General features: G+C 33.7%; 1 protein-coding gene across 1 annotated transcript in view; it reads left to right on the plus strand.

Annotated features, from left to right (window-relative positions):
* Window positions 1–11166, plus strand: part of LOC149532837 (uncharacterized) — an 18626-nt gene extending 7460 nt beyond the window's left edge. Inside the window, exons 4-5 of the mRNA XM_089805772.1 lie at window positions 10893–10938; window positions 11083–11166. Coding sequence (XP_089661898.1) covers window positions 10893–10938; window positions 11083–11166 — 130 coding nt within the window. The remainder of the gene's footprint in view (window positions 1–10892; window positions 10939–11082) is intronic.
* The last annotated feature ends 6371 nt before the right edge of the window (window positions 11167–17537 follow it).

Genomic DNA, 17537 nt, shown 5'->3' on the forward strand with positions numbered 1-17537 from the left:
ATTGTTGCAAAAGGATGAAAATGATGGAATAGCATGCTTATTTATTGGAAACACAATCAAATTTTGATTGTTTTCCACTTCCTTTCTTTGTTGGTCCATAGTTTTAGGCTTTTAAAATAGCCAAAACTATGACCATTCAAAAAATAAATAAGCTCTTCAAAGCCTAGTCAAGTTTTAAAGAACATTTGGTCCTTTGAAAGCCAATCAATTTCTAAACATTTTTTTTTCTTTTGTTTTTTTTGGGTAGGACTTTTTACTAAGCCTGGCCCTATTTTGAGGTCATTCATAACCTCATCAAGTTATTGCAAATTTTAAGTTTTTCAATTATGTGTCCACCATCTTGGTGCAATTACCCAACGGTTGAGGTAATTGAGAAGACTATATGTGATAAAGTCCAAAAGAGGATTAAAGTCATTAAATTTTTTTAATTAAACCCAATAGTTTAGTTGGTGCCATCAATATGTCATTGGTCAATTCATCCAAATCATCTAATTCCTATTTGTGGTTGGCAATGACCCCTCTACCATGTTTCTAATTTACATAGGATAGTCAAAATCATAAGAACATTTATGTGGTATCTCTGTCACTCCTTGATTGAGTTCTTCAGGTAGAGATCAAATACATTTTGGTTTGATCTATTATTTCCCTTACGTGCAAATCAACCCTAAGTGAGTGTTTGAAACTTCATGACATAACTGGAGTTATACCTCAACCATGCAAAGAAAATCTTGTATATATATTTAAGGATCTTCTCTCTCTCTCTCTCTCTCTCTCTCTCTCTCTCTCTCTCTCTCTCTCTCTCTCTCTCTCTCTCTCTCTCTCTCTCTCTCTCTCTCTCTCTCTCTCTCTCTCTCTCTCTCTCTCTCTATTTATTTTTTAGAGTTCTCCTTTATAATTATACTTAGCCTTGTCTTTTTTTTAAATATATTGATATTGTTTACCTTTTCCAAATTCAAATATCTTGTGTAATATTTTCCTTCTTATTTGGATACATTTTCTCATCTTCTCTATTATATGATTGTGTTAATTTTGTTTATTGATTAAGATTATGAATCTTTAGGTTCATTGCAAAGTAATTTTGATTCCTAACTTTCAGATTTTTCTACAAGCTGATCAAATTTAAGTAGATTTTTTTTAGTAGTTTCATAATAGTTTAAGGGAAAATATAGGAAAAAGGAGATCAAATAATCAGTATGGTTGATCACCAATTTTTCCTTTATGCATAAACTTCTCCCTTTTTCCTCAAAAGCTAGTAGTCAAGTACACCTTGATTGTAAAGGAAGTCATCCTTCTCTAGAGACTCAACCTCACATTTCAATTCCCACACTTGGGATGTTGATTCGATATTTCACAAGGTTTTTTAAGTCATTCAGCATCACCTAAACAAGGGTACAAACTTTTGTGACTATGGTTACCTTCCCCAGTGGAAATATAATTCATATGTATAATTTCACATCAAGATCACTTACTATTGTACCTCTAGTACTTTAAGTCCACTTCCCTGGGTTCTTCATACTAGGATGCCTTCAACTATAAAATAAGAGACATTAAGGGCCTCTAGTTGTAGGGTCATTTGGATGGATCCATATTGAAGGATAACAATCTAGGTACAAGGTTTATTTGAATCATGGTATATAACTTTTTTACTTGTACTAAACGATAATATGATGTGGACATTGTTACAAACCTTGTCTTTATGCTTGTTAAACATGTGTCTATGAGTGGCTTGGCATCATAAACTAATAATCATATCTATGTAAACTTAAGGTTTAGTCTTTTATCCCTACATCTAGGAGGTACATCTAGTTGTTTAAACTGATATTGGCATAGAGAGGTACAACTTAGTACTGTGGTAAGCTAGATAGACTAGAGCATTGGTGAGATTTGTATCATTCTCATTAAGAGTACATGATGATAGGAGCATATTTTTGAGTATACATGAGATATTCTTTAGATCTAGGTCTATGACCCTAAGAGACATGTCAAGTGATGTAGTGCAAATCTGGATGTACCCCAAAATGAGTTGATCCAAAATCCATCAAACCAACAGATAGCGAAAACACAACAACAAAGAAACAACAATGCAAGATCTGATACCAATCACAACTCTTTATTTATATAATAATTTACTACATTTAATATGCCCCATTGTAAGGCCTTTTAGGTTAGGGCCAAATACAAACAACAATTATAGTACTAGTTCTGCAAGATCCCGCAAGATCTAGTTACCACATGCCAATTCTAGCTAGTCCAGATCCACAACTAGATAAGAACACCACAAAGAATTCAAACTTGTACCCTTAAGTCCACCAAGAAATTCTTTGGTTCCTAAGCCACAACCTTATCTCTTCAAAATCCATAACTACTCCTCATCCCCTTCTCCAAACTGGAATGAATCATTGTCCCCCCTTTTAAAAAGACCCTTTACCTATACCCAACTAAGCCACTAGTCGGCCCAGCTTCTTACAAACTAAATTAAATCATTCTCATTAAATTTAGGTTGAGCCACAAGTCAACTACAAAACTAAATTAAATACCCATACAAAAATTAAATACCAAAAGTCAGCTCCCAGAAAACCTGGCACCAATAGAACCAAGACCAAACCGAGTGTCAACAAAACCAAGCTGAGTACCAATAAATCCCCAAGCATTATAGAGTTTTAGAGACTATGTTGAGTTCCCAGACCATGTTGAGTTCCATAGACCATGTCAAGTTTCTAGACATACTAAGTAACCAAAGACCATGCTGAGTTCCTAGATCATGCGGAGCACCAGTATTTGTCGAACTCCACAACTTTATGCAAAAATCCCTCCAAACATGTAGGATTGCAATCAAGCCTAGGATGCTCCTACATTAGACACCCTAGGTTCGAAAAGATGTTCTTAGTAGCTAGAAGAACATAATTTGGGACTCAACACATAAATCCCAAATTAGTTCTTCACATACATATCCTCCAAGTCCTCAACTTGTACACTCTTTCCTTTGTTCTTCTTCTGCTTCTTCACATCCATCTTAGGTGTGCTATAGGTCTGCTTTCCTCACCAATCTCCAACCTTCTCAAAAGTTTCCAACTCAACTTGGCTACTGATACTAGCAAGTTCCTCCTACCAAGTTCTTCATTTCCTAAAGGAATCAGGGAAAACTTTCAACCACCTTTCTCAACAATAAACACATTCCTGACACAATCATGCACAACCCTACAATCATATTGCCAAGGTCTACCAAGAAACACATGACAATTATTCATGTAGTGCCTACCCCTAGGTCATATTTTTGTTATCATTATCGAACTCTTTTAGGGCTAGTTTTATGTTGATGGTTAGTAACATTATTTTGAGATTATCAGATATTGTTTTAGATTTAGTTTATTATATGATGAGATCATTTGGTATTCTATATTTCATGTATGCATGATGATTATTACATTATTTTCAATTATTGATTAGTTAGATGGTTTATTATCACATGTGTTTTTCTTATGGATACTTAGCCCATATTTGCATGTGTATGGTGTGTGTTTTTGTTCTCTTATTGGATGGCGTTTCTGATGTGGTTAAGGAAGGGACTTGTAGTCACCTACTAGTCGGGTTCTACACGATGCACCACTTCCTACCATTTCCTATTTAGCTTAGCATATATATATATATATATATATAGTATGTACATGCATGGTTTTTATCTAGGTTGTAGGTACCGGGTATCGATTTCCCTGAATTGCCAAGATGAGTGTACCCTATCACATTATCTCAATGGTAAGAGAGGGGAGATAAAGTCTCAAGTCCAAATCCCAACCGTTTAAGCCATTTGTCCTAATTGAAAATTAGAACAAGTATCTAAGTCGAGTACCCTCTGAATGTGTTGGATGATGTAGTTCGTGCTATTAACCCTTTGTTTGATTTTGTATGTGTTTTGCTATGATGAGTTTTCAAATTTTATTTTATGAGTCTTTGATGTATTTTCTATTAATTAAGCCTAATTAAAAGACTTAATTAATGGTTTAATTTAATGGAAAATTAATATGATATTTTAATATTTGTTTTATTTAATTAGTTGGGAAATTAATTAAATAAAATAATTGAATTTGAAGATAAAAGTTACAATTTTAAAGTTGGAATGTGATAATATTTATTTAATGCTGATTTTGTTAAATTTACTCATTGATTATTACATCTTCATAAATCAGCGAGTAGTATAATTTAAATATTGAGAGATGCTTTTGGGGAAATAATTGATGACATTGATTTTGAGGAAGAATGCAAATGATATAGATAAGTAATTATCTTCGAATTATTCTAGAAAATTGTTTTACAATAATGGAGGGATAATTCTATATTTTAATTAAAGGATTGATTTCCAAGATAACATGGGGTTCAACCTTAATCAATTTAGCTATATATACGAAGTAATTATAGGATAGAAGAGAGTCTTTCATTAGATAATAAACCCTAGAAATGAGAGCTTTAGTGAATCTGATAATCATTGAGTTATGTAGCCTAATTAATTGTAAAATTAATTAAATATAATTGATAATCGAGTTACACCAATGAGTATAACTGATATGATAATTGATAATACCAATGATTAATGAAATTGTAAATTATTATATTGAGATTTGATAAGTTTTTTTTATAGAGATAAAAGGGTTGACTTGGAGATTAAACGAAGAATTTTATACACTTGAAGTATACTTGCAAATAGAAACTGAAACCTCCACACTTAGTTCAATTATGTAAATTTAGCAAACCAAAACATGAGCTTGCATTCTGTTTTCTCTATGCTTCTTGTTTTGGGTTTTTGGGTTGACTAGTGTTGACTAGTTATAGGACGTCTACTAGAGGCTTGAGGGTTATGATTGTGATGTCATGATGATGTCTTTTGATCTCGATCTTTCTAAACCAAACCATGGTAATGTGATGGTATGCTCTATGAGATGTTTGTATTTACTGATTGTTATTGCTCATCAGTCTTCTCGAGTGAAGCTAAGTTATATGTGTATGAGACACTTAACCATTTTTGAGTCATCAACCAGTTATCCTTGGACTACTTTCGAGTCGCCATGATGGGACTAAAATGTTGATTTATTTCTTGATGATTTCATGTTATGACATGTTTTGACTCAACCATTTTGGATTCTTCAATCAATATGATTTTGAGATATATTTTGGTTATTGAGAACCAATGGATACTTTTGATTATTAGTGATACCTTCAGTTGCCAATAGAGAATCGTTGTGGTCATGATTATCTATGGATGCTTTTCTTTTGCTCATGGAGATTTGATGATTATATTGCGGATTATCTTTTGGTATTTTTTGATTTATGATTCCATGAGCCTAGGGTAGGTTATCCACTTGTAGTATCGAGAAGTGGCTTGCAATGGGGCCAGGGCCCTAAGTGGTTGCCAGGGTAACTCATTGTAAGTTGTTTTAATAAGTGAAAACATTTACACTAAATGGGGATTAAATGAACCTAATAAGATAATTATATGTTCTCGCCCATGCCTCGAGTGCTAGTATAGACTAGGATGGGAGTAGAGAGAACACTTGGTTGCGATCTTGCATTCTGTAGTATGCCTCATTAGTATAAGAGGATACTAGTGGCCACACAGGGATCACTAGGTGGTCAGGGTCTATTGAGAGATTGCTAGGGTAACTCTAGCATGATCCATGCGATGACACTTTCCCGCTTGCATAGTAGGTTTCCTACATGTCTTTTTTGTGCCTCTAGGATTAAATGTCATTTTATGATTGGAACCCTTGAGATAGTATACTTTTAGGATTCCTGGACTTAGAGAGTATTTGTGCTATGTGATTTTGATAACCTGTTTGAGACTTGAGACTATCTCCTCAGCACGGTGGGAGTGGACCATTTAGGTACCACACAGTCAGGTGGTAGTGCTTTTCCATTCTTATCATTTGAGATCCATTTGAGACACTGTGGTTGATATATTCCTTGTTGGCATCTATCTTCATTCTATTCATAGATTATGATGGTGGAAACATATCCTTACATTGATGATTTGCATATATTAGATGATGTTATCTTATGCTTTATTTTGTGTGTTAGATATCTTTTTGCATATGGTTTTGTATGATTTAGGAGTGACATTCCTACTGTGTTAATACTGATGATCTCTTTAGTGATTTGGAATGTTACACACAGAGGGATGGCTAGGATCCATGATGGTCTAATGATGCTATTTACGATTGGGAGGAACTGTTCACTTAGTTAATTATGTTTGATGATTTATGGTTATGATGATGTATCATGTGTGGTTTGTGGTTTCATTTATGTTATTGCATTATGGATTAGAGTTAGTATGATGATGTAGTTTATTTACATGAATGTATATTCTTTTAAGCCTTTATACCCTATGGCATGTACAGTGGATGATTAAGCAATTAGGAATGTAATTTAAGAACGTCAGACTTTTCATTATTATTTCATGTGGATGTAGTATTAGATGGAAACATAATTAGTTATGTTAGATGTGATTCAACATTAAGGGATCCTTGAAGAATGTAACATGTTATGTATGTTTATGATTACTTTCAGTTGAATAATGTTATTGCTTTCACTTCTAGATGTTATGAATGGTGTTACTTTCATGATTTAAAAAAAAATGCTACCAAACTTAGTGAAACTTTAGGTTAATTCTTTGGATCCTTTGGTGGGGCATTACAGTTCATGTCCATAATATCACACAACACTTGATCCTTATACTGCCCAATCTAGAAATCAACAAGGCATTTCTCCCTTACTTCCAAAGTATGCTCACCTTGCAACCAACCAATCCTATAAGGATAAGGATGTCTCACTCTCTTCAAACCAAGTTTCTAAACCATCTCCTTAGCAACAAGGTTATTAATACTACCACCATCCACAGTCACCTTGCAGAATTTACCACCAGACTTACAACAAGTCCTAAATAAACTAGTCCTCTGACAAGAATCCAATGTCCTCTCACCAACTAGTACTTGCCGAGCTAGGAAACTTTCTCCTTGCTTAGGCTAATTATCTTGAACTAAAAATCATTCACAATAGCAGTTGTCTTGCTAAGTGGACATTCAAAAGGTTTATGCCCTTCTTTACCACATCTAAAACAATTACCTTGAAGCCACCTCCATTTGTTCTCCTATTTTGATCAACGGGTTTTGGTTCACCTTTAGCACTCAGTTTAGCTTGTGCCAAGCTATCTTGCTTCTCCTTCCCTTTAGCATTACCGTGGCCTTTCCTCTTTAACTTATCTTCTACCTTCAAAGCATACTGATAAGCATCCTCAACTAAAGAAATATTCAACATACCAACCTCATCCTAAATATTGAATCTTAAACCATTGATGTACTGAGCTACCTTCTTCTTTGACAATACTCTATGACCAAACTAAATAGTCAACTTGTAGAACTCTTCGGTATAATCTTTCATAGACATATCTTTCTATTTTAGATTGTACAATCTCTTAAACAACTCAAGTTCATAATCAATATGAATGTACTTAGCCTTCAACTTAGTCAACATCAATCTCCATCTAGAGATCTTCATTTTACCTTCCTCTTCTCTGTCTCTTTCCAATTCCTTCCACCAAAGAGTATCATGTCCCTTTAACTTAGTTTGTGCCAACCTCACTCTAAGTGGATCCTTAATATCCTTAAGCTCAAAGTAGTCTTCCAATTCACTAATCCAATTAATCATGTCTTTAGGAGTCAAAGTACCTGAGAAATTAGAAACCTCCATCTTATGCTTTAGCTTCAACTAAGATCCAGGTCTAGAAAACTTACCAACCCTAGTTCTAATAGGTCTCTCCACACGATCAATTCTGTTGTCACCACTAGATCTAGCAACTTCAAAGTCTTCAAAAACTTCCTCATAACTACCTTCAGTACCCACACACCTAGGTACACCACCTAAAGCACTCACAATTTCAGCAATCATGTCAATCTTCATCAATGCAATCTCAGATTTGAACTTTTCTCTAATCTTCTCTAAGATCCTTTCTTCCACAACATCACTAAGATCATCAATTGCCCTAGGATCCAATCTTTTTGGAGGCATCTTCCAAAATTTTGCAAACCCTCAGCAATAGATCCACCAATCTAGAATATTAATCAGCTCCACAAGATTAACCTTCTCTGCAAATCCTATTGTAAATTGCCTTAGCTTCAGCTATTTGTCCACACACTCAAGAAAACCTTTGCCCTGATACCACTTGATGCAGTGTGAATCCAAATGTACCCCAACATGAGGTGATCGAGAATCCTGAAAACCAATACACAACAGAAACACAACAATAAAGCAACAACAATGCAAGATCTGATACCAATCACAACTCTTTATTCATATAATAACTAATTACATGCAATATGCTTGACTGTAAGGCCTTCGAGGTTAGGGCCAAATACAAACAAAAATTACAATACAAGTTCTACAAGATCCCACAAGATTTAGTTACCGCACGCCAATCCTAGCTAGTTCAGATCCGTAACTGGATAAGAACACTAAGAAGAATTCACACTTGTACCCTTAGGTCCACCAAGCAATTCTCTAGTTCGTAAGCCACAACCCTATCTCTTCAAAATTTGCAACTACTCCTCATACCCTTCTCCAAGTTTGAATGAATCATTGCCCCCCCTTTTAAAAAGACTCTAAAAGACCCTTTACTTATACCCAACTAAGCCACTACTCAGCCCAACTTCTTACAAACTAAATTAAATCATTCTCATTAAATATAGGTTGAGCCACAAATTCAATACCCATATAGAAATTAAATGCCAAAAGTTGGCTCATAGACAACTCAACACTAATAGAACCAAGACCAAACTGAGTGTCAGCAAAACCAAGCCAAGTACTAGTAAATATCCAAGCATTATCAAGCTCTAGAGACCATGTCGAGGTCCCAGACCATGTCGAGTTCCACAGACCATGCCAAGTTCCCAGAGCATGCTGAGCACTAGTATCTGCTGAACTCCACAACTTTAAGCCAAAATCCCTCCAAACATTTAGGATTACAAGCAAGCGTAGGATGCTCCTACATCATCAAGGTTGTGCATAATGGAACTATTAGTGATCTTGATCATTTGTGGTGCACTAGTTGATGGATGACTTGGCAACATGATGTAGTAAAATTGCACTCTAAAATATGAGATGGCTATTTCGACAAACCATTGAGTTACACAAAGTGAAACTATAATAGAGATGAAAGGGGAGTTGCATGAACTCCATACATTGAGTGCATCAATTGCATGATCTCATTCTAGCATCCACCTTTCTTTGATCTTGATCCTCCAACACCAGTAGGCTCAAGCACTCACAACGCTTAAATAATTTGATATATTGTATACATATTGATATAGAGGATTTATGGGAGCGCCTTTATGTTTTAAGAATATACATTATAATTATAAGATATTTATATTGCTTTACAATTGAATAATACATGGAGTACAAGTACTTTTAGAGGCTACTTTTTTCCCTCACAAGGGTCTTCCTAGGGTATATCGTGTGTTATATTGTGGTTTATTTATTTAATATAATACATAATGATCACTTTGTAAATTTATATGCTTGCTTATATCTCATAGGTTTTGTTTGAAATAGATTAAATAATTAGGTTTGAAGCTTTATTTCCTAACATCAATCAATATGATGATACATATTAAGAGACCCACAATTATTAGGAATATGATTAAGATCAACATCCTTGGCTGTATAGTAATCAATCCCTTTTAACATCTATTCAATGCTTAAGGATCTTTATTTCACTAAATTTGGTTGGGTCATGGTTTTACACTCATCATTTATTGTTTTGGGTCGTATAGGTATTAAGTGGAAAAAGTATTTGACTTTTGAATTATCAAACTCGTCAAGATATGAATAAAAATATAATAGGTGTCCATTTTGATCAAATTTCTTTGAGAATGAATACTTGCTCTTCTTGGCTCTTAAATAAATAGTCCTATTCGGTTAAGTCCCAAAGCCAAAGAGTGTGGAGAAGATCAGTAGTAGTTGTTATAGCTAGCTTCATAGACATAAAGATGTTAAATGATGCATCACTTTTTGATAATTTTTATTTGTTACCTGTGTATACAACTTAACTCCGTATAGCTATATTTCTGGCTTCTAGTTAAAAAGTGGTCATTTCAAAATATCGTCTACTCTTTAATTAAAGTTGTCCAATAATTGTGCAGTACAATCCACTGAAAAAAATTCACAATTATTACAATACATATTCCTCTAAGTACCAACACAATTTGATTTAAGAATTATTTTTACTAACACTTATGCTAAATACTAATAAAGTTGTAAAACTCCAATTAAAATCTAAATTTTTGAATAGTCTTTATACCTTTGTACAAATAGACAAATTTTAATTTCCAATTTTTTTTTCCAAATTAACAATTAAAAATTGAGTAGACATTCATTAAAAAATAAATAATAATTGAACCCCTTCCCCTATCTATTATACTAAATTTATATGAAATAAAATAAAATCTCATTTTTTGTAACTTTAAACTCTATCAAGATTAAACACGTGCTTAATTGTTATTAACTTCTTAGTCTCTTTATATCAAACCATGCAATCACTAACAAGGACGCATTGCGTCGAGTTCCTGCCTTAAGTGTTCAGTTGTTGAAAATTAGTGCAATAGATGTTTGAGCAAAATCCAAGCCAACAAAAACCTGCGATAAGAAGCATGCTTGGCAGCTTAGAACAATGGACTCAAATAGCTGCTCTATGAAGCTGTGTGTATCCGCCCCCTTTATAATGGTTTGCAATATAAGCCAAGCGGCCTCACATAACCATTACACGAAATCGGCGCGTAAGTGTGTTAATTTGTCATCTTAGTAGAATTTCTTACAATTGTATTGTTTCAAGAATGTTATTTTTTTTGCAGGAGTGTTTGGATAGAACTAACAGAGATTGAAGAGCTTATCAAACAGGTATGTTGCATTTTTATTTACTGCTTTAGAAATTAAATCAAATTTTAATTTAGAGCCTATAGGATAAAAGCTTTAATCGGGAAATAGAACAAACCCAATTTTTAATTTTGCTCTTTTAAATTTTTATCTATTTATTAATATTAGATATTCTGGTTTGGAACCGATTTACAGTGCAAACTACGTGTAAGCTTCAGGCTTGTAGTAGATTCTCTGGATAAAATTATATAAAAGATAAAGCAAGGATATTTTTTTACGGGCTATAGTTCCATTTGTCTATTGTTTTGAAAATTGATTTTGCCCATTTCAAACAAATAAATGAAATCTAACCAAAATGTTGTGGAAGTTCTTTATGGTCTGCAGATAGTTACAAATAGCTCGAGTAAACCTTATGTTTGTTACTCAAAATGCGCCTCAAATGCATATATCAGTTATTCTTCAGGATGCAAAGTTTTCGGTGTACTACAATCTAGAAATTTGTATCCCTGTGGTTAGTTCATTTTAATTTTCAATTTATTGCAAGATATTCCATGTTATCTATATCAGAGTCATAAGTCTGTAGCATGAAAGCCCAAATGGAAACCTCTTGAGCTATCTTCACTTAGCATGGATGTTGGATGTTTTCTATCATTTGTCTCGCTTAATGTGTCTCCTTAGAACTTGAAACTTAGAATTTTATCCAGTTTGAACACTAAGCATTTTTCAGTATTTGAAGGTTTAAAGCCAAGGGTCCAGTATGAATTCCTCACTGTTACTTCTTAGTAATCACCACGTAGATCTTATATCTATTTACTCCTCATTTTTTCATTGGGTTAGGTTTCTTTTTCATGGACTCAGACTTAGTCAAGAGTTCCCTAGAAGGGGCGATTGCTTCTATCATTACTGTCAAGAGTTCCCTAGAAGGGGCAATTGCTGCTATTATTCTAGCTGAACAAAGTTTTATGCTATGCAGAAAAAAACTGTTAGATTAAAGCAGAACGAATAAAATAGGGTTAAAAAATCTTCTTAACATGGTAGTTAGAGTAAAGCAGAATGAAGTGATCAGAGCTATAAACAAACTGATAAAAGCAGAAAGGATCAATTAGGATTAAAGTCTGCTGTAGAGATCGAAACTGGCTATCAGCCATTAAATATTGACAGCCAAGTTTTTTTTGTACACATGCTTGAATGTTGTAAATGATATACACCTCAAAATATTGTGTAAAATCTATGGTACAGCAGAATGAATACCCATAAGTAATATAGCCTCCACATGATCCAGTAATATAGTCTCCACATGATCCAAAAGATTTACCGACAGCTCCTATACTATGTTCTTCATCCAGATATATGTAAACCTAATTCACAATGATATATAAGGACGGGTCGTTGGACACTTGGAGATGTTTATGAAACCAAATAATAGAAACCTCATCATATGAAGAACAATTACTAAAGGATTCTGGAAAATAATATAAACTAAAAATAGTAAAGTAGCCAATGAAACGTTGTACTTCTTGGAGATATGCACAATTTTTGGAAGCTTACAAAGTTCGAACCACATCTTCCAAGTGTAAAGGTGCTGAAAGTATCAGAAAAACTGATAAGCTTTAAACGTTTATATACTAAAATAGCCAATGCACTGTTGCTAGCTGTTTAGTAAAGCAAAGACATTGAGGATAGGTGCATAGTACACATAGTTGTGCTGAAAAACAGGAACTTTTGACCCAGATGCAAATCCCATTCGTTTAGCAAAAACAAAACAATAAGATTTGATTCAACGATACAATGTTTCAAATAGATTTCAGTCATATCATTTGAAATATTATCCCTTAGCCCTAAGGCTTGTTGGCCAAAGTGTGCTTGTTAATATGTATGCAAACCTTGAGAACATGGCGTTTGATGCCCAACTTCATAAAAAACATAACTACTAAATACACCAATCCATGCAATAATTTCAAGTGCACACTAAAACTATATTATTTCCATTGTCTGTCACTGGAAGTAATGTTTCAATGCGTGATGAACAAAGTAAACTAAGTAGGCAAGGAAGACATGAAATTGAATAAAGGGATAGAAAGAACCACGTGGTGTAGTTCATAATTGTCCATGAAAACGAGCTGACTGACTATATCTGGAGTGAACTTGTATAATGTGCATAGCTTACCAAATTGATGATGGTAGCAAGGCTTTAAGGCAACTATTTGCACCCAGTTCAGAAGTCCTTTAGTGTTGACATTGTGCATGTTATACTGTGGATATGCAGAAGACTATTTCACTGTTATATATTTTTATCTAAATTATTTTCATACATTACACATCTTGATCAAATGACAAGGGAATTACTTATATTAAGACTCATATCATTTGTATTCAGAGGACAGGAAAGCAATGATGTGCAGTAGAAGTCAACTAATTATTTGGACAAAATTTTGTATTTAGTTTGAAATGAGCAAGTTATTGAAAAATTAAAACCTTGTCTACCCTAGATAAACTTTCATTTGCACAAAAAGAAGAAACATATTACTAAAGCTATTCCAGTTTGATATAGAAAACATCAGATGATGTCTATGATAGACTGATTGATTCTTCTGCAGATACAAAATTATTAAGCTCTTTTATCAATGCCAAGAATACTTGTAGCAGTAAACCAAAAAAATAGTTGACGAAGTAGACATTTGAATGTATAATAAACATAGATTCATATAAAACATAGATAACAAGTATAGAAAACAAGTATAAGTTTCTGTAGCATTACACAGATATGATTTCTAAGAATGTATGTTTCTTTCTATATACAAGCATTTAGCAAAATCTAAGGATGAGTTAAGCTAAGATTGAACATCATGCAGTTATTTTTAGCACTTGTGTTACTAGTTCATTATGCCACTAACTGCATTTCTCTCAGGCATTCTTCAGTTTGGCTATTCTTCTTTGGCCTACAGAATTGGCATATAATTAGTGTTAAAAAACATTGATCAAGATATTAGTTTTAGAAAACTGAGTAAGACATTTAATGTTATTGAAGTTGCTCTATTTTCAAATGCTTGCTTCATTGAAATGTTCGACATACCTTTTCGCCTAAGTCAGTGTTCTACATTGGACTAACATGGGCAATTGCATTTGATTGAGTGAGTGTGAAACGACCTTCAATGAAGAGTTGTCTGACTGTGAAGACAACCTTGGATTTTTTTTGCATGTGTTCTTCATACTTGAGGTTGCAGATTGCTGGGATTAATTTATCAATCATTGAGTAATCAATGGAACAATAGATTTGTTGTTTTTTTTCAGTAATGAGCACTGTTTTTATGGTAATGAGCTGTTCCATTGTCAAGAAGTCTGCATCCTTCAAATCTGTGTTTACAATTAGGACAAAAGTCACTGTATGGAATAGAGAATGGATTTGCAACTTTCAGTAAACTATTTACCTATTATAGAGTACAATTTGTAAGTAGTAGTTGTAGTGTAATCTATGAGCTATTTTGATTAAGTGCAGATACATTACCTTTGTGGTTTTTTGCATTATTTCCTGTAACATCTGCAAGGTAATTTTGTCATTGAGCTTGCATATGAATGTTGATTGACCTATATAGAGTGTTTATTTTTTGTCTATTCTTGTAACAATGTTCCTGAACAGTAATGCTGGTGTCTCATTTTGAGCAAGTTGATCTTTGGCTACCATGTAATGGTGAAGAAAATTGGGGTGTATCTCTAGCTGCAAAGACAATAGTCAAAAAGACATATGTAAGTGTTGCATGGAAAATATATAGTTTTATGTCTTATTGATTATATTAGTTGTATTTTTATTTATTTTAGTCATTTCATGTTACCTGTACATAATATTCTTCTAATTGATCATCCTTTATTTCTAAGAATTTGACATTCCCTTGTTTCAATGTGCCAACCACTAATACACCCACAGTTCCAATAGGATAATTGCTAGTGCTATTTAGCAGACTTTGGATTGTGTTGTTTGGAATGAAGTTGTATTCATTGCATATGCCATTAATTTTGTCCACTGTACTTGAATCATTGAGCACAATTATATAGTCACAATCACCTCTATCATAGTCTGATTTTGGTTCAATGTCAAAATCTTCTATAAGAACACCCATGCCTGGAACTATTTTATCTTCAAATTGTTGTATCAAATATCCGTTAACAGCTAATGTTATTGTCATTTCTTCTTTTTGGTGTGTTAGATCTGCTCGTAGCACTTCACGTGTCTTGTTGACCTTGTCAAGAGTGGCCTTGTACACAACCAAAACATCTCCTTCAAATGTGTTTCCTTGCTTTCTTGAATTGAGGTCTTCAATTAAGATGTGAGCACTAGCTTTAACCCTTGTCTTGAAAAGGTTGTTGTATTAGTCTCTCATGCATGCAAAAATTGAAAAAAAAATGATATATATGGGATGAGATATGAAGAATACCTCTTAGTAGATTGTTCTTGCCTTGTTTGTGTAGACTTCTCTGTTCTTTTAGTTGCATCCATTGATTCTTGTAATTTTTGAAGAGATTTAATAGTGCATTTTTTTAACAAGTCGACTTTTTGGTGGAATGTAAGTTTTGTTTGGTTTGTTTCAATTATAATCTTGTAAGAAAACACATAATTAGATCAACTCATAACATAGTGATTTATTTGGAAACTCAATTTGGGAGAAAACATTAGTAACATACTAGAAATCTAGTTTTAAAAACTTTTTTATTCTAATTTTATCCTTCACATACAAATATTTTAATATTCTAAAATCTAAATTTAAAAGGAGAATATTTTAATATTCTATTTTTTTTGTAAGGAAATTTTCTAAAAATACTCTATGAAGATTAATCTAAATTCTACAATTTAAGTAGATGTTTGTAAATAGTAATTTTCATTGAAAAAGACAATTCAAAAAAATGTCTTACAACAAAATGGATTTCGTCGAGTAAAGCTCCCACATAAAGCCTATTTCAATACAATATGAGTCTATTGATATTTGCAAGACAACAACTACTTTTATGATTACTAGTTATAAAAAATTAATCCACGCAGTTACACAGAAAAGAAGAATTTTAACATGTGTATCATCCATCTATGAAACCACAAACACCGCCATTGGTTCCAGAAAATCTCCATGTCATCTCTACTTTTTTCTCAAAAGAGTCAGAGCTGACATGGGAGAGGATAAATTAATAGTATACATCTTCTACTATGAACCCTCAAATATGGTCTCCAATTCAGATTGTTTTCTCTATTTCCTGCCACACATTGCCCCTTTTGAAATAGATTTTAACAGGCAACAAACAGAGGAAGGTGGGTTTTTCTCCTCAACCTGTGAAGTAGGAATATGAAAGAGGGGCTGAAATTTGCCCTTTAATTTCCTCCTCTGCTGAGTGGCACCATTTTCCTTGAGAAGCAGGCCTGCCATGTCTGAATCAGTCAACACGAACTCCATCTTTCTGTTGGGAAGAAGAAAATAGAGTTCCCCAAGCTGTAACTCATCCTCCTCATTGAAAACCTCTAAAATGTATTCACCACTGTAGAGGCCACTAGAGGAACATATGAAATGGCCCAAGGTATTTCCCAACTATGCCAATACATTTCACAGTTTCTGAGAACTCCATGATGCTCCCATCCATCAATATCAGCTTTGCTGTCAATCAGTTTAGAGACTTTTCATGACCAGAAGACATACAGCTACCCATTTTAAAGTTATTTCTTTAAGGAATCAATGAATGAATGAAGGGATTTTAATTAAGTTGTATGAGACCAAGTGATCAAAAGGATCAATAATGAGCTTCAAAAGCAAGACTATATCACATCTTTCTCTCTATGTCAGGCTAAGACTGAGCTTCAGAATCAACTCAATATGGGATTTCTTTGTATGTTAGACCAAGTGTAAGGTTCAAAATCAAACACTAATAAGATTTCTCCCTATATCAACTCTTTTATAATAAATATTAACTACTCTATTTACAAGAAAACATCTAGAGCATCTGTCTAACACACTTTGATGAAACGTGAGTGTGAGGATAACCTTGGCTTAAGAAGCAGTATGTGAAGGTTGGGAGTAAATGGGAGATGATGAAACATGAAACCAACAGCAGGTTAATTGACCCTAGAAACCCTAAAACCAATGGTAGTTTTCCATGATAGCTGGATGAGAGTGTCTTCCACCTCGGATTTCCTTTACTCGCCAAATAGGGTACTTAATATGGATCAAATTAGGTTCTTGGATTTGGTGAATTTCATTACTTAAAAACAAATTTTATGCTGCTCTCCAGCTTTCTTGACATCAACAGGGTAAATATCTGTCCTCAGATTCACTGAATGGGGAGAATGTTGCAGCCTTAAAAACACACGTCATTGACTAGTGTGGGGATTTGATCTAGTCCCATCATATTCCCATTCTAAATCACTATGTGCAATTATTTGTATATTGGACATGCTTGGGAGATTAGTCAAACTCCAAATGATGCATGGTAAAACCAGGGACAATTTTTAGAAAATGTTTGTGATGTCCAGATTTGTCATTTTTTTCAGTGGTGGTCTAATAGTGTCATTTTAAAATGTTCGCCGAATCGACAACTAAGAACCCCGAATAGCTGCTCACCCAGAAAGTAGTACTTTTGTACAAACTATT

The sequence above is a fragment of the Cupressus sempervirens genome, chromosome 10, assembly GCF_028749045.1.
Source record: "Cupressus sempervirens isolate cs-2001-9-10 chromosome 10, ASM2874904v1, whole genome shotgun sequence".
Lineage (NCBI taxonomy): Eukaryota > Viridiplantae > Streptophyta > Pinopsida > Cupressales > Cupressaceae > Cupressus > Cupressus sempervirens.